The sequence below is a fragment of the Panthera leo genome, chromosome E2, assembly GCF_018350215.1.
Source record: "Panthera leo isolate Ple1 chromosome E2, P.leo_Ple1_pat1.1, whole genome shotgun sequence".
Taxonomy (NCBI): Eukaryota; Metazoa; Chordata; class Mammalia; order Carnivora; family Felidae; genus Panthera; species Panthera leo.
The window spans coordinates 3,147,817-3,169,994 of record NC_056693.1 but is presented as its reverse complement, the minus strand read 5'-3'; the positions used below and the strand labels follow the sequence as shown (position 1 = coordinate 3,169,994).

The 22,178-nt window shown below is 52.3% G+C and overlaps 1 protein-coding gene and 1 long non-coding RNA gene across 2 annotated transcripts; one reads left to right on the top strand and one right to left on the bottom strand.

Moving 5' to 3' along the window:
- Positions 1–282: 282 nt before the first annotated feature.
- Positions 283–9,934, bottom strand: TMEM150B (transmembrane protein 150B). The gene is given in 10 exon segments (XM_042919419.1): positions 283–619; positions 2,815–2,946; positions 2,949–2,997; positions 5,184–5,311; positions 5,524–5,591; positions 5,692–5,751; positions 6,162–6,304; positions 6,562–6,610; positions 7,246–7,592; positions 9,886–9,934. Coding segments are annotated over 9 exon segments (1,083 nt in total). The 5' UTR covers positions 7,503–7,592; positions 9,886–9,934; the 3' UTR covers positions 283–422.
- LOC122208395 lies at positions 5,092–21,314 on the top strand. The gene is made up of 3 exons (XR_006197216.1): positions 5,092–5,246; positions 9,916–10,084; positions 21,276–21,314. It is a non-coding gene; the product is annotated as an uncharacterized LOC122208395 (long non-coding RNA).
- The last annotated feature ends 864 nt before the right edge of the window (positions 21,315–22,178 follow it).

The following is a 22,178-nucleotide window of genomic DNA, read 5'->3' as shown; positions in this document are numbered from 1 at the left end:
TTTCTATTTTATTTATTGATTAATTTATTATTTTATTTATTGATCAATCTCTCTGCGGGGCGGGGTGGGGGAGGGACGGGGGCTGGTTGGGGTGGCTTAGCAGATCCGGACGGAGAGGGCCATCTGTCCCTGTGTTCCCCAACTCCTCCTTCCCGGGCCCCCCTTCCCCGGTTTCTCCCCTTCCCTCAACAACCTTCTGTACGGATTTGCTCTCCGGAAGGAATTCTGGTTTCGCGTGACCCTGCCTGCGTCCGTGTCTCTGATTCCGCCGGCGGCAAAAAAAAAAAAAAAAAATTAATAATAATAATAATAATAATAAATAGCCTTGAGCAGGGATGGCTGGCTGGCCTTGGCCTCTCACTTCCCGGGTGGCCGTGATCGATCGCGGCACCGGGGTCAGACCACGCCGAGCGGACTGCCGTTCACAGGGGGATCTGCAGGGAGAGCGGGGAGGCGGGTGGGGAGCTGAGGCTGGGGCCCGGCCGGAGAGTCAGGGTGCAGCCGTCCAGGCCGGAGAAGTCCACAGCAAACAGGCCAAAGAGCGTGAACAGCAGCATGGCCACGGCCCACTCGCAGGCGGCGGAGGCCGAGCGCAGCAGCCAGGAGTGGAGGACGACCACTTCACGCTGGGGTCAAGGGCCACGCCGAGCAGAGAGGACCCCGCACCCTCCCGCGACAGACTCGGTGAATGCCCGCCGACCTCTGTGCCTATCTCGGGCTGTGGCCCGTAGGTTCCTCCCGCTCCTGTCGCATTTCCGACATTGCAGAACAAAGTTTCTCTTATCCTTGGCCTTTGCTGACGCCATTGAGGCTCCACCCTCACCATCTCCCCACCTGCCCAGCCAGACAAGCAGCTCCCAGTTGCTTCTCCCTTCAAATAGGCAGCGTTTGCTAAAGATCCCCCCAACCCGGGTGCCAGTGTCAGGCTACATTGGCGACTTTCTTCCCCAACCACCCACAGCCCTAGGGCCCCTCCCAGTCACCTCCTGAAATATCTTCTTCCTCTTCCTGGTGTCCCCACCCGGTGACAGCCCTGCCACCCACTCACATGCCTAGCGGACCCTGGGGAATCACCCTCGCCCCTGCCCCTCCCCTCCCCCTCCTCATGGCCAGCTGGTCACCCCAAGGCTTGTGCTGTTGGTCTTGCCCACCTCTGTCCTGGGCTGTTCTGTCCTGTCTCCAGCTTCTTAGTCCCCTGCTCCTAAAAACCTTTTTTTCTTCTTCCCTCCCTCCCTCCCTCCCTCCCTTCTTCCCTTCTTTCCTTCCAAGTAAACTCTATACCCAGTGTGGGGCTCGAACTCACAACCCTAAGAGAAAGAGGCACATGCTCCACTGACTGAGCCAGCCAGGCGCCCCCTGAAAACCTTCTTCTGCCAGCCCAAGCACACTCCGAGCTCAGCCTAGCAGAGAGGCATCTCGCTTTCTGGGACACCCCCTCACCCAACTCCCTGCAACAACTTTCTTGCTTCCCACATAAGCTAGCACTCTCTCACTGCCCCTAGATCGGTTTAGACATTATTCCGTTCACTGAAGGATTTTTAGACCCTGAACAAGGCTGACGTCACCCCTGACCCCATGAATCTTAGAGCAAAGGAGAGGTGGGAGCACCCGAACACAGGGTGGTTACCCCCAGAACTGACCTTGTTTCTCCCCTGCTCATCAGCTCCCCATGGCTCCCTATTGCCCCTGGGCAGAAACCCAAGCCTTTCAAGCCTCACAGTAGCACTGGAGATCCTCATCTCCGCCCCACCAGCAGCCTCATCCGTGAGCTGGTCTCTCTCCACCCTCTACACGCACCTGCAGTGTTGCCCAAAGTAGCTCCTTCTGCAAGACCAGTTCAGAATCTGTCAGTCCTCGGACCTATCCTTGCAGACACCCAGCCCTTATCACACCTCGCTGGCCATCTTTATGGTCCATCTCCCAGCCCCACAGAAAAAGGACCCTGCAGCCAAACTGATTAGCAGCCCAATTGTCCCTAAGTCAGACCACACAGGATGTCAGCTGGTTTCCCTCCAGCCTCTTCCAATGAACGAACGAACGTCAGCAGTCTTCTGGCCTCCATTCCACCCTCCCCAAGGAGATCAGTCCCTAAGGGTGAATTTGCAGCCTCCCCTCTCTCAGAGCAGTTTGCCTATCAATAACCACTGTTACTATGATCAAAACAAGTCCATCTTAATATATGGGGACTGAAGTGCCCAGAGTCACCTGAGTCACCCAGAGGCAGCCGTGCTGGCGGAAGGCATCTGGGCTCAGGTGACTCAGCACGGGGCTGGGTAGAGTCTTCACCGGGTGCCAGGTATGTTGGTAAATGGTTAACAACCGGCCACGATTTACAGCATTGGCCAATTTCTGTGTGGTAAATACTCCCACCAAGGCCAGTTGGAGCTGCTAATGTGACATCACCGGATGTGGAGCTGGGAAGAGACCCGGGCTGCTCTTGAGAGCCTGCTGGAGCTCTGCCATTGAACTTCATCACCGGTCTTGGCCAAGACACTCCCCCTCTCTGAACCTCAGTTTCCAGTCTTAGCCAACATGATGCACGACACAGGGCAGGCTCCCCAAACAGATCCCTGCTCACTCCGTGCTGTTAGCGCGGAGCCTGCTTCGGACCCTGTTACCCCCTCCTCCCTGCCCCTCCCCTGCTTGTGCTCTGTCTCCCTTTCTCTCTCTCAAAAATAAACAAACATTAAAAAAAAAAAAAAAAACTCCTGAGGAGACAGAGGCCCAGACAGGACAGGGCACTGTGCACCACACGTCGCACACCCAGCCCAATGGACAAACCCCCAGCCCTGCCACCGACCCCAGTAAGGATACTGGTCACCATGAGGATGGTACAGAGGCTGCAGAGGCCCAGGCGGAGTGGCCCGATCCAGGGAGGCCCAGGCTGGGGCAGGCTCTTCATCCACCAGAAGAGTAAATGCTGCATCCAGAAGTACAGGTTGCCACGAAGAAGGCAAAGAAGGCCCCTGTCAGGTGCGTGGGCAGCTGGTTCTTTTGCTGGGAGAAAAGGGACAAGAGGGGAGAGGAAGCTACATACGTGGGGGGAGGGGTCCTCGATCCACCCAGTAGACTGTGTTGGAAAACTGCCACACCCAGGCACCTGGGCGGCTCCATCGGCTAAGCATCCAACTTTGGTTCAGGTCATGATCTCACAGTTCACGAGTTCGAGCCCCGAGTCTGGCTCTGTGCTGACAGCTTAGAGCCTGGAGCCTGCTTTGGATTCTGTGTCTCCCTCTCTCTGCTCCTCCCCTGCTCATGCTCTGTCTCTCTCTCTCTCTCTCTGTCTCTCAAATATAAATAAACATTAAAGAAAAGGATAAAAGAAAGAGTGTTGGCCATTGTCAGCTAGAGGAGGACAGGCACTTAAATTTGTTGCCCACTGCTGTGGCCTTGGTCCCTAAAACAGTGCCTGACACATCGCAGACACTCAGTAAATATTAGTGAAGTATATCTTTCATTTTTAACCAGGGTCAGGGAACCTAATATGGCCACTCGGGGGGTAAGAATTTGCTTCTGGAGGATGAAAAATTCTCAACTATTACAATGGTTTGTGGCTTGCAGATATATGGTATGTTATTTAATATATTCTAAATACTAAAGGCTTAATAAGAGAAAGCATTAGCCAAGGGGAAATGTCTTTAAAAGGTCCCTTAGGCGAGGTGCGCCTGGGTGGCTCAGTCAGTTAAATGTCTGACTTCAGCTCAGGTCATGTGCTCCTGGTTCATGAGTTCAAGCCCCACGTCTGACTTCAGGCTCCGGCCATGATCTCATGGTTCGTGAGTTCAAGCCCCAGGTCAGGCTCTGCACTGACAGTGAGGAAGCCTGCTTGGGATTCTGTCTCTCTCTCCCTCTCTCTGCCCCTCCCCACTTGCTGTCACCCTCCCTCAAAATAAATAAGCTTTAAAAAAGACTTCTTAGGAGAGCAATATAGTATTTGTAAAAAGTTAAAGTTGAGGAACCCAGGAATAAATGAATGAGTGAATGAATGCTATGCAGAGGTGATTGGGAATTTTTATTAAGAAGCCCAAGGAGGCAACCTCTTATCTGAACACCCTGTGGTTTCTTTAGGTTGGAGAGGTTTGGAATCCAAGACAAAACAGTAAAATTAGGGGCACCTGGGTGGCTCAGTCGGTTAAGGGTCCGACTTCAGCTCAGGTCACGATCTCGTGGTCCGTGAGTTCGAGCCCCACGTCGGGCTCTGGGCTGATGGCTCAGAGCCTGGAGCCTGCTTCCGATTCTGTGTCTCCCTCTCTCTCTGCCCCTCCCCCGTTCATGCTCTGTCTCTCTCTGTCTCAAAAATAAATAAACATTAAAAAAATTTTTAAAAAAAAACAGTAAAATTAAATAACAATGTAAAATAAATCAATAGGCTTTCTCCAACCCATTGTCCATTTATTTGTTCTACAATTATCTGCTGAACTTCACAGTGAAGAATGCGGGTTCTAGAGTCTGAATCTGGGTTCATTTCTTTTCTTTTCTTTAATGTTTTTATTTTTGAGAGAGAGAGAGAGAGAGAGAGAGAAAGAGAGAACGAGTGGGGGAGGGGCTGAGAAAGAGAGAGACACAAAAACAGAAGCAGGCTCCAGGCTCTGAGCTGTCAGCACAGAGCCCCAGGGCAGGAGCTCCAACTTGTGAACCGGGAGATCATGACCTGAGCTGAAGTCAGAGGCTTAACCAACGGAGCCACCCAGGCGCCCCTGGGTTCATTTCCGACCTCCAGGGACCAGCTGATTAAAACAACAACAACAACAAAAACCAACTCTGTCGGATTTGACCAAAAAAAGGTGTACGTAGGGCTCTTGTGGAGATGGATGAAGACACACACAATAAAAGCCTAGCGCCCCGCACCGAGCCAACACTCCAACTCTGTGGCAACCCTAAGAATGAGTGGCTCCGAGTAATTATATCATTAAAAGGGGACAGGGGCAGGGGATGGCAATCAATTACCCCAGCCTTCTAGAGTTCAGTGAAATAACGAAGCCAAGAGCCTCCCACGCGGAGCTCTATTCTGAGAGCCGAGGAGCTCACCCCTCCCTCCACCCCGACCCGATGGCCACAAGAGAAATACAAGTCCCAGAAGGCCATGCGCGGACGAGCCCCCGCAACGAGAAGCCAGCGGCCCCGGGGGATGCTGGGAGCTGTAGTCCCAGACTTGGACTGTCGGAACCTCCTGCCGGGCTCACCTGGAAATTGCCCACCACGGAGGTGCCCAGGGCACACAGGAGTCCCGTCCACAGGATCAGCAGGTTAAGCCACTTTCCGACCCCCAAGTCCCGGAGCTGGTGGTAACGGATAATGCAGATCCAGGCAGCTGGGAGGAGAGGGAAGTGGGCGGGAGCCCCGGACCCGGACTCCTAGGGCAGGGGGTGCGGAGAGACCGGCTATCTAGGGGTGGGGGGGGCCTAACCCCCATATCTGGGGGAGCGCGTGTGGGCTTGGACTACTGGGTTGAAGCTGGGGCTGGGGGGGGGGGAGCCTTGGCTGGGAGGAGCTCGCCCGAACAGAAAGGGCTAGAATATTTACCCATAGCAGCTCCCATGTTGAGCAGCTGGCTGAAGATGCAGCTCTGAGGGGGGTAAGATCCACAGAGGCTGGGGAAAATGAAGGATCATCCTGGGGCTCCTGGGACGCGGGCCCCCTCCTCTTCTCCCGCGGAGCCCCCCACCCCTACCCCGCCAGCGCCATAAGTACCTGATATAGGGGAAACCCTCGGTGAGGTTCACAGCCCTGTTGGCCACTGCAAGGGCAAAACTGAAGTACAGGGACACATCAAGGTGGTTTTAACGACACCTTTTCTTTCTGTTACCCACAGAAACAGGGACTTCTAGCTCCCTCCCCTCAGACCCAGGAGTCCAGACCCCAGCGCCCTCCTCCCTCACACCCCTGGGATCCTGCTCCCAGCCCCTCCTCCCTCAGACCCAGGAGTCCAGACCCCCAGGACCTCCTCCCTCAGACCCAGGAGTCCAGGCCCCCAGGCCCCCCTCCCTAAGACCCAGGGGTCCTGCCCCCAGGACCTCCTCCCTCAGACCCAGGAGTCCAGATGCCCCCCCCCTCCTCCCTCAGACCAGGAGTCCAGCCCCCTCCTCCCTCAGACCCAGGAGTCCAGCCCCCCAGCCCCCTCCTCCCACAGACCCAGGGGTCATCCTGCCTCTAACACTCACACAGTCCAGACTCCAGTGATAGCCCAGACGGCCAGGAAAGCAGGCAGCAGAGACAGGTAGCCCCACATGCCGGGCTCTGCAGGGCAAGTAGAGAGCCACGAACCTCTCTCTTTCTCTCTCTTTCTCTTTCTCCGGTGAGGAACCTGCCCTAAGGGTCCAGATGCATCAGAAGGTGGCCTCCTGGCTCTGAGGCCCCCATTGGCTCCCAGGCGGAAACAGTCGGCGAGGGTCCGGGCTGCCGAGGCCAGCTCTCAGCCTGAGGCGTTTTCCCTCTTTTAACAACTGTCTTTCCATCCGGACCTCCCAGTTTTTCCAGGCTGGCCTCCCCCAGCCCAGCTTCCCAACCTCTCCCAGCCAGCCCTCCACCGGCCTGGCCTCATGGCTTCCCCCGAACGCTCACCTGTCCTGAACCCGCTCCCTCTGGCACTCCCGAGTCCTGGGCCTGGGGGCTGTGGGAGAGGTTGAAAAGGGAGCAGGGGATGGGCGTGGAGCTGGGTGTGCTGTGGCAGAGCCAAAGTCCAGCCCGGGAGGCAGCAGGACAGTGTCAGGTCAGGAGTCTGACGGTCTCACCACCACTTTCTCCGGGACCTCACCCCCAAACTGCCACTTCCCCACGCAGAACCTAGCAGGCACCACCTTAGTTAGCTTCGAGAGGCCCCCAACTTCCTTCCTCCAGCTTTCAGCAGTTCACCGTCCAAGAGCCCAGCCCTCGTCCTTCCCAGGACCCACAATCTGAGCCTGCAGCGCTCCCCACCCTTCCTCCCTCAAAGACCCGGTCGTGCAGGCCCCCAGTCCCTTCTAGAATACACGCACTTGTAGGGGCACTCGGGCGGCTCAGTCGGTTAAGAGTCGGACTTCAGCTCAGGTCATGAGCTCACAGTTTGTGAGTTCGAGCCCCACATCGGGCTCTGTGCCCACAGCTCAGAGGCCACTTCAGGTCCTCTGTCTGTCTCTTTCTCTTTCTCTCCCTCTGCCCCTCCCCTGCCTGTGTTCTCTCTCAAAAAATAAACATTAAAAAAAAAAAAAAAGATTTAGAACACATGCACTTGTTTCTAGCCTCTGGGGTCCCACCTTTAGGTCTTACCTCCTCTGGGACTTCAGAATCCAGGCCCACGGGTCAGACTCTGTGCTGGGAGTAGTTTCTGTCCTTATGCTGCTGGATGTAGGGCCTTGCTGACCCGGCCTCCTCGCCCTCACTTGCCTTCCCCTCTCCCTTCCTCTGGACAGCTGCTGGAATTCCCCGGTGGGCAGGCTCAGGGTGGGTGGGAAGGGAGACCTTGGTGTTGACATCTCATCCGATGAGCCTTCCCCGAAAGCAATTGCTTCCTCTGCCCAGACCATTCTGTTGTGTCTCCCACATGGCAACCCTCAGATTTCTGGTTTCCTTCCTTCTTGGTGATCAGACCTTTGGGCCCGGCCTCCTCCTGCTTCCTGTGGACCCAGGAATCTAGGTCTCCAGGCCCTCCTCCCTTAGACCCAGGAGTCCAGACCCCCACCCTCCTCCTCCCTCAGACCCAGGAGTCCAGACCCCTCAGCCCCTCTTCCCTCAGACCCAGGAGTCCAGACCCCTCAGCCCCTCCTCCCTCAGACCAGGAGTCTAGACTCTCAGCCCCTCCTCCCTCAGACCCAGGAATCCAGAACCCCAGCCCCTCCTCCCTCAGACCCAGGAGTCCTGCCCCCAGCCCCTCCTCCCTCAGACCCAGGAGTCCTGGCCCCCAGCCCCCGCCCCAGACCCAGGGGTCCAGGCCCTTAGCCCCCTCCTTCCTCAGACCCAGAAGTCATGGTCCTCTAAGACCTCCTCCCTCAGACCCAGGAGTGCATGCCCCAGCCCCTCCTCCCTCAGACCCAGGAGTCCAGGCCCCCAGCCCCTCCTCCCTCAGACCCAGGAGTCCAGACCCCGGCCCCTCCTCCCTCAGACCCAGAATCCTGAACCCCAGCCCCCTCCTCCCTCAGACCCCGGAGTCCAGACCCCCAGCCCCTCCTCCCTCAGACCCAGGAATCAGGCCCCCAGCCCCTCCTCCCTCAGACCCTGGAGTCCAGACCCCCAGCCCCTCCTCCCTCAGACCCAGAAGTCATGGTCCTCTAAGACCTCCTCCCTCAGACCCAGGAGTGCATGCCCCAGCCCCTCCTCCCTCAGACCCAGGAGTCCAGGCCCCCAGCCCCTCCTCCCTCAGACCCAGGAGTCCAGACCCCGGCCCCTCCTCCCTCAGACCCAGAATCCTGAACCCCAGCCCCCTCCTCCCTCAGACCCCGGAGTCCAGACCCCCAGCCCCTCCTCCCTCAGACCCAGGAATCAGGCCCCCAGCCCCTCCTCCCTCAGACCCTGGAGTCCAGACCCCCAGCCCCTCCTCCCTCAGACCCAGGAATCAGGCCCCCAGCCCCTCCTCCCTCAGACCCTGGAGTCCTGGCCCCCATACCCTTCCTCCCTCAGACCCTGGAGTCCAGACCCCCAGCCCCTCCTCCCTCAGACCCAGGAATCAGGCCCCCAGCCCCTCCTCCCTCAGACCCTGGAGTCCTGGCCCCCATACCCTTCCTCCCTCAGACCCAGGAGTCCAGGCCCCCAGCCCCTCCTCCCTCAGACCCAGGAGTCCAGACCCCCGGCCCCTCCTCCCTCAGACCCAGAAATCCAGACCCCCGGCCACTCCTCCCTCAGACCCAGGAGTCCAGACCCCGGGCCCCTCCTCCCTCAGACCAGGAGTCTAGACTCTTAGCCTCCTCCTTCCTCAGACCAGGAGTCCAGGCCCCCAGCCCCTCCTCCCTCAGACCCAGGAGTCCAGACCCCCGGCCCCTCCTCCCTCAGACCCAGAAATCCAGACCCCCGGCCACTCCTCCCTCAGACCCAGGAGTCCAGACCCCGGGCCCCTCCTCCCTCAGACCAGGAGTCTAGACTCTCAGCCTCCTCCTTCCTCAGACCAGGAGTCCAGGCCCCCAGGCCCCTCCTCCCTCAGACCCAGGAGTCCAGACCCCCAGCCCCTCCTCCCTCAGACCCAGGAGTCCAGGCCCCCAGCCCCTCCTCCCTCAGACCCAGGAATCTAGGCCCCCAGCCCTTTATCCCTCAGACCCAGGAGTCCTGCCCCCAGCCCCTCCTCCCTCAGACCTAGGATCAGGCCCCCAGCCCCTCCTCCCTCAGACCTAGGATCAGGCCCCCAGGCCCTCCTCCCTCAGACCTAGGAGTCCTGCCCCCAGCCCCTCCTCCCTCAGACCCAGGAGTCCAGGCCTCCAGCCCCCTCCTCCCTCAGACCCAGGAGCCCAGGCCCCAGCCCCTCCTCCCTTAGACCCAGGACTCCAGATCCCCAACCCCTCCTCCCTCAGACCCAGAAGTTCCAGCTCTCTTCTCCCTCAGCACCCCACCTCTTTTTGTTCAATTTGAGGCAAAATTCACAAAACATAAAATTAACCATCTTACAGTGAACCATTCAGTCGCGTTTGGTACATTCCCAAGGTTGTGCAACCCCCACTTCTATCTAGTTCCAGAACTTTTTCACCACCCCGGAAGAAGACTCTCCACGCATCAAGCGTAGGCCCTCGCCATCACCTCCTGTCCTCAGCCCCTGGCCACAACCAAATGGCTTTCTGTCCCTATGGATTTGTCAATTCTGGACATTTCCTATGTTTTTTGAGTTTTGTCCACGTTGTAGCACACGTCAACGCCGCATCCCTTTCTGTGGCCAAATAGTATTCCACTGACCCTGCGTCTTTGTGGACTTAAGAGTCTGAGACCCACCTTTTCTTGCTGGTACTGTTGTGTTTCCAGGACCCCAGCCGCTGGAACTTCAGGCTGTCGGCTTCCTCCAGAGCACAGATGAGACAGACAGAACATTCCTTGAGGCCAGAAGCCATCGACCCATGGAGAGTGCGCCCCCGGCCACAGTGGCTTTTCGGCTGGAGGGCAGGCACACTGGGACCCGAAAAGGAGGATACAGGTACGATAATGAAGGTACCACAGGGTACGGTGGCCCCTGGAGGAGGGGGTGCTGACTAGAATTGGTGTCCAGAGTGTTCTGGCTGTGAAGGAAGGTCAGGAGATTCTCACAAGCTATACGTAGAAGGAGGCTGTGTGCAAGTTTTCAAGCTTCAGGAAGGCTTTCTCAGTAGAGTCCAGGTGGCCCCTGAGACCTAGCCCATGAGGGTCGAGTGCCTTTGTCTGCTGGGTTGTACAGTGTAGACCCACTAGGAGACATGAGCCAGGCCCCAAAGTTCTCCATTGCCATAAAGGGCCTGGACATTATCCTGAGGGTAATGGGGAGCCATGGAAGGTTCTTGAGCAGAGCAGATGGAGGAACGGACACTGTGCAGACAGGAAGGAGGTGTAATAATAAAAAACCATTGACACACCTGAGTGCCAGGCACTGCCCCGTGACCCTGAGGGGGGAAAAATCTGGAATAATTCCAAGCTTCGCACTTCCAAGAGACAGCCCGGAGCGTTCAACTCGGCCAGACTTGAGTTCGAATCCCATCTCTGCCCCCTTAAGAGCTGACTGCCTGTATGAGCTTCCAACGTCTGCTGTCACAAAGCGCCACAAATTTAGGGGCTCAGGACAACACAAATTTGGTAGCTCACAGGTCTGCAGGTCAGAAGACATCAGTGCAGCTGGTTCCTCTGGAGGCTCCAGGGGAGAGTCCATTTTCCTGCCTTTTCCAGCCTCCATAGGCAGCCACACCCCTTGGCTTGTGGCCCCTTTCTCCATCTACAGAGCGCCTCGTTCCAACATCTGCTCTGTCATCACGTCCCCTTCTCCGACTCTGACGACCCCATGACTGCATTGGGCTCATCCACATCATCCAGGATAATCTCACCTCAAAGCCCTTCACCGAATCACGTGCGCAAAGTCCTTTTTGCGTGTAAGGTACCGTAGTCAGGTGTCCTGGAGATTAAGATGTAGACATGTTAAGGGCGCCGGGGTGGCTCAGTCGGTTGAGCGTCCGACTTCGGCTCAGGTCATGATCTCGCGGTCCATGAGTTCAAGCCCCGCGTCGGGCTCTGTGCTGAGGGCTCAGAGCCTGGAGCCTGCTTATGATTCTGTGTCTGCCTCTCTCTGCCCCTCCCCTGCTCATGTTCTTTCTCTGTGTCTCAAAAATAAATAAAAATTTAAAGATGTAGACATTTTAGGGATCATTATTCTGTCTCCCACAGTGAGGAAGCTTTGGTTTCTTCAATCTGTAAAATAGAGGCCATAATATTGCTCTGGAGACAGACTTCCTGGTGGTAGTAAGAAAACTACAGCCCCAAGGGGCGCCTGGGTGGCTCAGTCGGTCAAGCGTCCGACTTCGGCTCAGGTCAGGATCTCACGGTTCTTGGGTTCGAGCCCTGCGTCGGGCCGTGGGCTGACAGCGCAGAGCCTGGTTCCGATTCTGTGTCTCCCTCTCTCTCTGCCCCTTCCCGCTCATGCTCGCTCTCTCTCTCTCTTAAAAATAAATAAACATTAAAACATCAAACAAACAAACAAAACCGCAGGCCCAAAATGGAGTCACTTATGTAAAGGGCCGAAGTCAACAAACCAAGGCTCAATACCCAACCCAGGTGCAGGCTTAGCCTCCCTGCCCCCCCCCACCCCAGGTGGTAACATTTAACTAGTCAACCTGGAATTTCCCGGTTAGCCCTAGGAAATTTACTGATAGACTCTTTGATCCCCCTTAGGAGGACAACCTTGCCTAAAATGATGCTTTCTTTGCTAATAATTTTTGTTTCCACTCCCTAGCTACCTTTAAAAACCTTTCCGTGGGGCGCCTGGGTGGCGCAGTCGGTTAAGCGTCCGACTTCAGCCAGGTCACGATCTCGCGGTCCGTGAGTTCGAGCCCCGCGTCAGGCTCTGGGCTGATGGCTCGGAGCCTGGAGCCTGTTTCCGATTCTGTGTCTCCCTCTCTCTCTGCCCCTCCCCCGTTCATGCTCTGTCTCTCTCTGTCCCAAAAATAAATAAAAAACGTTGAAAAAAAAAAATTTAAAAAAAAAAATAAATAAAAACCTTTCCGTGGTGGGGCGCCTGGGTGGCTCAGTCGGTTAAGCGGCCGACTTCGGCTCAGGTCATGATCTTGCAGTCCGTGAGTTCGAGCCCCGCGTCGGGCCCTGTGCTGACAGCTCAGAGCCTGGAGCCTGTTTCAGATTCTGTGTCTCCCTCTCTCTGAACCTCCCCCGTTCATGCTCTGTCTCTCTCTGTCTCAAAAATAAATAAACGTTTAAAAAAAAAAAAATTAAAAAAAAACAAAAAAAAACAAAAAAAAACCTTTCCGTGGGGCGCCTGGGTGGCTCAGTCGGTTAAGCAGCTGACTTTGGCTCTGGTCACGATCTTGTGGTCCGTGAGTTCGAGCCCCGCGTCGGGCTCTGTGCTGACAGCTCGGAGCCTGGAGCCTGTTTCAGATTCTGTGTCTCCCTCTCTCTGACCCTCCCCCATTCATGCTCTGTCTCTCTCTGTCTCAAAAATAAATAAACGTTAAAAAAAAAAATTAAAAAAAAACAAAAAACCTTTCCTTTCCCGGAGCCGGAGCTCCCCTCTACTTGCTGGATGGGACGCTGCCCCATTCATCAGCCACCTGATAAAGCCAACCAGGTCTTTAAAACGTATTAGGTTAAATGTTTGTTTACCACTGAGTTTGTATCCCCGCCTCTGCTTCTTGCTGTCGACGTGACCTGGGCAAATGGCCTGTCTCTCCGCACCTTGGTCTCCTCATCTGTGAAATGGGGTGCCGACTTCAGAGTCCTGGGGGGCTGGATCTGCATGTCAGTCCGCTTAAGGTGCTCAGAACAGCATCTGACAGGTTTGTGTTTCTAAGAGGCAGCTGAGGTCAGCATTGCCTTTATCTGAGAGTTTGTGTGCGGATCAGAGAGGAAAAAAGAGGCGTGGTCAGCCTTTGCTCTGGTTACTGCTGGGTGGGGGGCTGCTTCTCCTGGGGGTGTAGCATAGCTGCCCATGGCAGGAGGGGGATCAGAGTTCCTGGGGGGGGGGGGGGCAGTTGGTGGTTGCTGGTTTTGTGTGTGTGTGTGTGTGTGTGTGTGTGTGTGTGTGTTTGCCATTGAACAAATATTGATCGAGGACCCACTGTGTGCCAGCCGCTTTTCCGGACACTAGAGAGACCGCAGTGCACAAGCAGAGAAAAACTGGAGGCATGAAACTAACAAGGTCCCACCCTGCCCCAGGCCCCAAGTGCCTCTCCTGCTGGTCCCCTCCTCTGGGGGGAGTGGTGGCTGTTCCAACCACTGACTCAGTATCTTCCTCCTGAATCCTTTGTTCACTCTCTCATTTACTCAGTGAACATTCCCCTGAAGTCCCTGGGCTCTCAGGAATGAATCCGATCCAGCCCCTGCCCTCAAGGGGCTCCCTGTGTGCAGGTGATGTGCGCCCTAGTGGACGCTTTGCTGAAGGAGCACAGGGGAGGGAGGACCGAATGCTACCTGGTGTCCACTCTGCTGGTAACTCTCTGTCCCCACTCCATGCCCCAGCCCTGCCTGTGCCTGATTCCCACTCGTCTCTCCAAGATGCTAACCTCCAGGTGACCCAAGGCAACACTTTTCCCCACTCTGGGCCCCAGTACCCACCTCTCTGCACCTCTCTGGACTGGCACAGAAGCCGGGCTTACTGGTGTCCCCATGGTGGCTGTGTGACATCTTCAGGACGTCTGCTGAGTGGACAGGAGTGGGGCACCTCAAGCCCGGTGGGCTACGTTCAACTTGCAAATAGGCCCCTCCCACTGTCCACTTGCAGGCTGGGGGTCCTGGACTATTCTGGATCCTTCCGGAAACGAGTGCTAGCCAGGCTTGGCTGAGGGGAAAAGGCTGCACGTGGCCTTCCTCTGGGTGAGAATGACATTGCACTTTCGAGTTTAGGAAACTGCTTCTAGTTGGTGCTGAGGCTTGTTTTTTCCTAGACCGGGGAAGCTGCCAGAGCAAGAGACCTCATCTGTCAAAGCAAGGATCATAATGGTGCCCTGGTCACATGCTTGTGAGGGTTCAGGAGTGAGTCTGTGAGAGTCCCCTTCTGCCACAGGGCTGTCTACAATTAGGCATTAATGTTGTCGGGTCCTCCAAATTGCGTTCAGTATTTCTTTTTTATTTTTTAATTTTTTTTTAATGTTTATTTATTTTTGAGAGAGACAGAGACAGAGACAGAGTGTGAGTGGGGGAGGGGCAGAGAGAGAAGGAGACACAGAATCGGAAGCAGGCTCCAGGCTCCGAGCTGTCAGCACAGAGCCCGACATGGGGCTCGAACTCACAAACGATGAGATCATGACCTGAGCCGAGGTCGGACGCTTAACCGACTGAGCCACCCAGGCGCCCCACGTTCAGGATTTCTGAGAAGTTGGACTGCTTCACAGTTCACTGCTTCACATTCATAGATGCCTGGAGCTCAGAACATCTTGCTGTGTGATGGGTCCTTCGAGAAGCAAGTGTTGTGATGGTGCTGGCAATACAAGGGATTTATTGGGGACAATGCCAGCAAAAGATAAAGGGGGCAGGGAACAGAGCTGGGAAGTTGGTAGGCCCCCTGTGGAAGATGAGGGGGAAGGAAGGTGAGGGTAGAAAGAGCTTCAGGCCGTTCAGCTCTGAGAAATCTCAGCCAGCCACCAGGGGAGGGGAGGGGCAAGGATTTCTCCTCCCAGATCCCTAGAAACAGAAAGTAGGTTGGTGGTTACCAGGTGCTGGAGGGAGGGGCAAATGGGGAGTGATTGCTTAATCACTTCTTTTTGGGGTGATAAACATGTGAAACCGCATAGAGAAGACACGGTTGCAAGACAGTGTGTACTAAATGCCACTGAATTATACTCTTTACAACGATGGTTGAAGCGGTGAATGTCGTGGTATGTGAATTTTAGCTCAATTAAAAAAGAACAAGATCACATTAGAGGAGCCCGCATTGGGTGGGAGTGGCCAGGCCCTAGTACCCTCCTTCCCCCCATCCCAACCCCACCCCTGATGATTAGTCAGGGTTGGGGGCTGCCAGAAGAGAACACGACCTGGATCCAAACAAACTCGTGACTTAGGGCAGCTGGGGGCTGTCCTCCCAAGGCACTCTTCACAGTTGACCAAGATCTTTCTTCTAGGGAGAGCCACCTCGGCTACCACACTTACCCGATGTCGCTGAGCAACAGACTGAAGGAGCTGGGGCCAGACCATAGGTCTGTCTGACTCTGAAATGTTGTTCTTTCCCACATGCCAGGCTCCCTCCTCAGATACCCATCCAAACTTCCACCTGCCCCGTCTGTTCATCTGTGCATACGTTCTTGCCTTTACGCATTTATCCAACTAGGTATTCACCCTCCCGCCCACCCACCTGCCTATCTGTCCAAATATCATCTGTTTAGATATTCTTCCAGCTCTCCAAGCTCCATCCATCCATCCAGCTCTCCATTCATCCGGCTCTGTGTTCTTTTTTTTTCTTTTCAAAGTGTATTTATTTATGTTGAGGGGGGAGGGGGAGGGGCAGAGACAGAGGGAGAGAGAACCCCAAGCAGGCTCCACACCATCACCACAGAGCCCGAGGTTCTGTGAGCCCAAGCTTCAAACCCATGAACTGTGAGATCATGACCTGAGCCGCAACCAACAGTCAGACGCTTAACCGACTGAGCCACCCAGGCATAACCCCCCAACTATATGTTCTTTCATTCTTTGAGCCATTCTCTCAATTCCCTCTTCCCGTTTATTCTACAATCCATCCATCAGTTTAACCACCCACTTTCCCACTGATCCAATCCACTTAATCAGCTGTCTATAGTAGTTTTCTGTGGCTGCTGTAAAATATTCCCACAAACCTAGGATAATCCAGGATAAGGTCCTCCTTTCAAAACCCTTACCTTAGCCCTATCTCTTACTATAAGAAGTAATACCCGCGTTCTGAGAACTGCAGATGTCTTTGGGGGCGTCACTGTTTTACCACATCATCGATTCAACCCCTGCACCCACACACACCTCTCTCTCTCGGTCTCTCTCCCTCTCTCTCTCTCCCCATCCATCCACCCACCCATGCATCCATTCATCCAGAGGTTTTTATCTCTGTAGGAAACAAAGCTATAAGGAGATAGTTACAATCACTGACATGGTTGAGATCGGTGCTATTGAGCAAATATGCAGATCTGTTGAGTTGACTGTCACTTCTGCCCACCTCTTTGTTCCCACCGCCACCACCTCCACATTGGGAGAGGAAAGGAATGTGGAAAAAGAATGACCCAAACATCCAAACATTTTTCTTTAGTTTACTTATTTATTTAATGTTTTAAATGTTTCCTTATTTAAAAAAAATTTTTTAACGTTTATTTATTATTGAGAGACAGAGACACAGTGTGAGCAGGGAGGGGTAGAGAGATGGGGAGACGTAGAATCTGAATTAGGCTCCAGGCTCTGAGCTGTCAGCACAGAGCCCAACACGGGGCTGGAACTCACAAACTGCAAGATCATGACCTGAGCTGAAGTCGGTCGCTTAACCAACTGAGCCACCCAGGCGCCCCAATGTTTACTTATTTTTGAGAGAGAGACGGAGAACAGAGACAGAGCATAAGTGGGGGAGGGGCAGAGAGAATGGGAGACCAGAATCCAAAGCAGGCTCCAGGCTCTGAGCTGTCAGCGCAGAACCCAATACGGGGCTCAAACCCACAGACCGTGTGATCATGACCTGAGCCGAAGTTGGACGCTCAACTGCCTGAGCCACCCAGGTGCCCCTATTTATTTATTTTAAGGGTGGACAGCAGTAGAAAGAGAGGGAGAGGAGAATCCCAGCCAGGCTCCTTGCTGTCAGTGCAGAGCCCAACGTGAGGCTTGATCTCATGATCCGTGAGATCATGACCTGAGTTGGAATCCAGAGTTAGACACTCAACTGACTGAGCCACCCAGGTGCCCCACCCAAACATTCTTCATTCTCCTTAAATCTTCCATCCCACTCATTCCCAGTCCATGAACATGGTATATATCTCCCTGTTTTAGATTTTCTTTCAGGTCTCTAAATAAGGTTTTACAGGTTTTCTGGAAGAGGTTTTGCACATATTTTGTTAGATTTATTTCCCCTTGCTGGATATTTATAAATACTGTGAGTCATATTTACTTAAATTTTTATTTTAAAACTTTGTTAGTTGTACAGAAAATGGTTAACAAAGCAGATCCATCCAAATCAGCTATTCTGCTTGCAAGTTTGCCTTGGGCTGGTGTCTGGGGACTTGGTTGCTGAAATATTCTGAGTGGCTCACTGTGCCTGGATTGTGCAAACCATATGGTTAATGCTGAATTCCTGCTTTCTTTCTGGGAGTCTGGAATTTTGGTATGTGCTAGGCAGAAGGTGCCTACATGATCAGTCGTTAATAAAACCTTGGGTGCCGAGTCTCTGATGGGCTTCCTTGGGCAAAAACAGCATGCACATTGTGCTGCACTTTTGTTTGGGGAAAGAGTGAGTTCTGTATGATCCTCATGAGAGGAAGAGAGAATGAGGAAACCTGCATGTGATTTCCTCCAGTCTCAGCCTGTGACTTTTCCCCCTCATGATCCTACATTGTTGTAATAAAGTTTAGCCATGAATACAACTCTGTGCTGAGCTCCATGAGTCCTAGTGAATTTCCAAACTTTGGGTGGTCTTGGGCACCTCCAACCCACAGGTAAAAAAATGTACAGTTGATATTTGTATATTGGTTTTGTATCCAGCAACCTTTCTAGATTCCGTCATTAATTCTGACATTTTATCAGGAGCTTCTTTTGGAAGCTTTGGATCTTCTAGATACATAATCATATCTGTGATTAATGGCAGTTTTATTTCTTTCTCTTCAATTCTTACACTTTTTTTTTTCTTTTACTTGCCTTACTCAGAACAGCACAAAATGCAGTGGTAAGGGGACATCCCTGTCTTGTTCTCGACTTCAAATAAAGAGCTTTCGATGTCTCACCATTAAACATGGATTTTCTCTAGATTTTTTATTGTGGTTAAATATACATAACATAAATTTTGCCCTTTTACAATTTTAAGTGTGCAGTTCAGGGGTATTAAGTACATTCACAGTGTTGTGCAACCATCACAACCATCTGTCTTCAGGACTTTTTCATCATCTCAAACAGAAACTTTATACCCATTAACCAGTAACTCCCTACTTCCCCTCCCTTAGCCCCTGGCAGCCAAAATTCTACTTCCTGTTTCTACAGCTTTGACTATTTCAGATACCTCATATTAGTGGAATGATATAATATTTGTTTGTGTGTGTGTGTCTGGCTTATTTCATGTAGGAAACTGTTTTCAAGGTTCATCCATGTTGTAAAGTGTGTCAGAATTTCCTTTCACATTTTGTTTATTCATTTATGAGTTGATAGATATTATCAAGTTGGTTCTAGATATTATCTAGTTAGTTCCACCTTTTGGCTATTATGGATAATGCTGTAATAAACATCCATGTACAAGTTTTTCTTGTTTCCTTCTTTTTTTTTAAGTTTTTGCTTGTAAGTAATCGCTACACCCACATGGGGCTCGAACTCACAACCCCAAGATCAAGAGTTGCATGCTTCACTGACTGAGCCAGCCAGGCACCCTGAGTTCTAAGTATTATTTTTTTCTTTTTCTTTCTTTCTTTCTTTTTTTTTTTTTTTCAGTAGGCTCCACGCCCAACGTGGAGCTTGAACTCGCGACCCGGAGATTAAGAGTCATATGCTGCACCAACTGAGCCAGACAGGCGTGCCAAATATTCTATATATATTCTAGGTTACAAACCTTTTATCAGATATATGATTTGGAAAAATTTTCTCCCATTCCATGGGTCCTCTTCTGAGGTACTCTCTCTCCTTCAGGGACAGGCTTCTTTCATTGTTTTTATTTGCTTAATCATTAAATCTGTATCGAATGCCAGTGATGTGCCAGGCAATGCCCTTGACGTTGAAAACTCAGCTGTGAACAAAACAAGGTTCCCTGCCCTCCTAGAGCTCATGTTCTAGTTGGGAAGAAAGACAACGAACAAATAAACCAAGAGATGTATAATGTCAGGCAGGGCTAGGTGCTAGGCAATGCTCGTTTTGTAGGCGTGTGAGTTGTATAGTGGCTCAAGGCCTCACGTGGGTTGAGTGCTTCATTGTGACTGTCCTGAAACGCTTAGCAATGTTTGAACAAGGGGTCTGCGTTTTCATTTTGCTCTGGGACCCAAAAATTATTATATAGCTGGTCCTGGGGCTATAAAGCAATAGAGCAGAGTCAGGGAATGACTGGGGTAGTTGGGCTCTTCCAGCCAGAACCATTAGGGACGGTGACCTTGAGGAGGTGACATTTGAGCAAACACCTGAAGCAGGCGAGAGAGTGAGCCCTGCAGACAGTTGTGGGGGGTGGATCTCCTAGCAGACAGGACAGCAAGGAAAGGCCTTGCTTCCATCAAGGAGGCCAATGGGATTATAACAGAGTGAGCGATTCAGAGAATAGTTGATAATGAAGATGAGAGGAATAATGGGGGGCCATTGTGAGACTGTTGGACTTTAGCAGCGTCTGGGTGGCTCAGTCAGTTGAGCATCCAACTTCAGCTCCGGTCACGATCTCATGGTTTGTGGGTTCCAGCCCCCCATCGGGCTCTGTGCTGACAGCTCAGAGCCTGCAGCCTGCTTCGGATTCTGTGTCTCCCTCTTTCCCTGTCTCTCTGCCCCTCCCCTGCTCACGCTCTGTCTCCCTCTGTCTCTCAAAAATAAATAAATGTAAAAAAAAAATTTTTTTTTTAAATGTTGGATTTAAATCTAGGTGTGTATCAATATACTATAGTGGCATAAAGCATCGATAAGGATTTGTCATCTCACAGTTTCTGTGGGTCCAGAATCCAGGAGCAGCTCAGCTGGTTGGCTCTTCAGGTTGTAATCAAGACGTAGACAGGGCACCGTCTGGAGATAGGAGGATTGTTTCCAGGCTGGCTCACTCACATGACCGTCAAACTGTTGGCAGGAAGCCTCAGTTCTTCCCTGGCTATTGACACAAGGCTTCAGTTCCTTGCCACATTGTCTTCTCCACAAGGTGGCCTTGATAACCTCTCTGGGTTCTCCCCAAGGAGCAATCTCAGAGATAGCGGGGATGGAAGCCGGAATGTCTCTGATGACCTAGCCTTGGACACACCATCATTTTTACACAATACCCTTTCCATTACACCAGCTCAGCCCTGTTCACTGTGGAAGCAGGAGCTCAAGGCTGTGAATTCCAGTGGGGGAGATTGGGTCCCCGGGGGTCACCCTGGAGGCTGACTGCCAAGGTGTGAATTCATTGCAGAATTTTGAGGAGGAGGAGGATGACGATATTAGATAGATATAGATGTGTGTGTGCATATACATATACATATGTATATATGTTGATAGAGGTATTCATGAAGTAACATACAGTATATAATACTCATATTTATTCTATCATTTTATACATTTCGTTCTTACACAAGTAATACTTGAAAACTGAGAGACAGCTTCCCCCCCATCATTTATGTTTCTCCAGCTTTATTGAAGTATGATTAACAAACAAAAAGTGTATACAGTCAAGGTGTACAATATGATTATTTGACATATGAACACATTGTGAAGTGATCCCTACAATCAAGCTAATTAACACGTCTGTCACCTCACAGTTACCCTTTGTGCGTGTGGTGAGAAGGCTAATGATCTATGACCTACTGTCTTCGCAAGCTTCAATTACACACTATGGTATTGTGAACTTGAGTCACCTATTTAGCTCGTGTACACTTTGTCCAACCTCTCCCCTTTTCTCCGCCCTCTCCCCCGACCACTGCCTCCGGTGACCACCCTTCCACTCTCTGCTTCTAGGAGTCCGACTTTTTTTAGATTCCACCTACATATGAGATCGTGCAGTATTTGTTTTTCCGTGCCTGTGTTATCTTATTCAGGATAATGCCTTCCAGTGTCATCCGTGTTAGGATTTCCTCCTTCCTCACAGCTGAATAATATTCCATTATGTATATATGCCCTACGTTTTCTTTTGTCGTTGATCCCTTGACGGACACTTAGGTGGTTTCCACGTCTTGGCCGTGGTGAATAATGCTGCAGTAAACATGGGAGTGCAGATATCTCTTTGCAACAGTGACCATTATCTTTGGATATATATCCAGAAATGGGATTGAGGGACAACGTGGTAATTCTATTTCTAATTTGTTTTTAATTTTTTAATGTTTATTCATTTTTTTGAGGAACAGAGAGACAGAGCGCAAGCAGGAGAGAGGCAGAGAGAGGGGAGACACAGAATGTGAAGCAGGCTCCAGGCTCTGAGCTGTCAGCACAGAGCCGGACGGACGCAGGCCTCCCAAACCACGAACTTCGAGATCATGACCTGAGCTGAAGTCGGACATTCAACCGACTGAGCCACCCAGGCGCCCCTCTATTTTTAATTTCTTAAGGAACCACCATATTCTTTTCGATAGTGGCTGCACCAACTTACATTCCCATCAACGGGCACAAGGGTTGCCTTTTCTCCACATTCTCACCCCAATCACTTATTTTATATATACATATAAATAGATATCCCTAGCCCCTCAAAATATGATCTTCCTGAATTTACTGCTTTTTCCTGTTTTTGTTTTTGTTTTTTAGAGAGAGAGATAGCGTGCTAGCATGGGAGAGGGCAGAGGGAGAGAGAGAGAGAGGGAGGGAGAGACAGAATCCCAAGCAGGCTCTGCACTGTCAGCACGGAGCCCAATGCGGGGCTCGAACTCACCACTCTGAGATCATGACCTGAGCCAAAATCAAGAGTCAGATGTTTAACCAACTGAGCCACCCAGGTGCCCCTGCAAAGGTGTGTTCTAAAGCATGCTTCTCAAACATTCCAGAGCATTCCAGTCACTGGTCTGGGTGGTTCTGCTTTAGGAGTTCTGGGATGTGGCCTGAGATTCTTTTTTTTTTTTTTTTTTTAATTTTTTTTAACGTTTATTTATTTTTGAGACAGAGAGAGAGACAGAGCATGAACGGAGGAGGGTCAGAGAGAGAGGGAGACACAGAATCTGAAACAGGCTCCAGGCTCTGAGCAGTCAGCACAGAGCCCGACGCGGGGTTCGAACTCACATACCGCGAGATCGTGACCTGAGCCAAAGTCGGACGCTCAA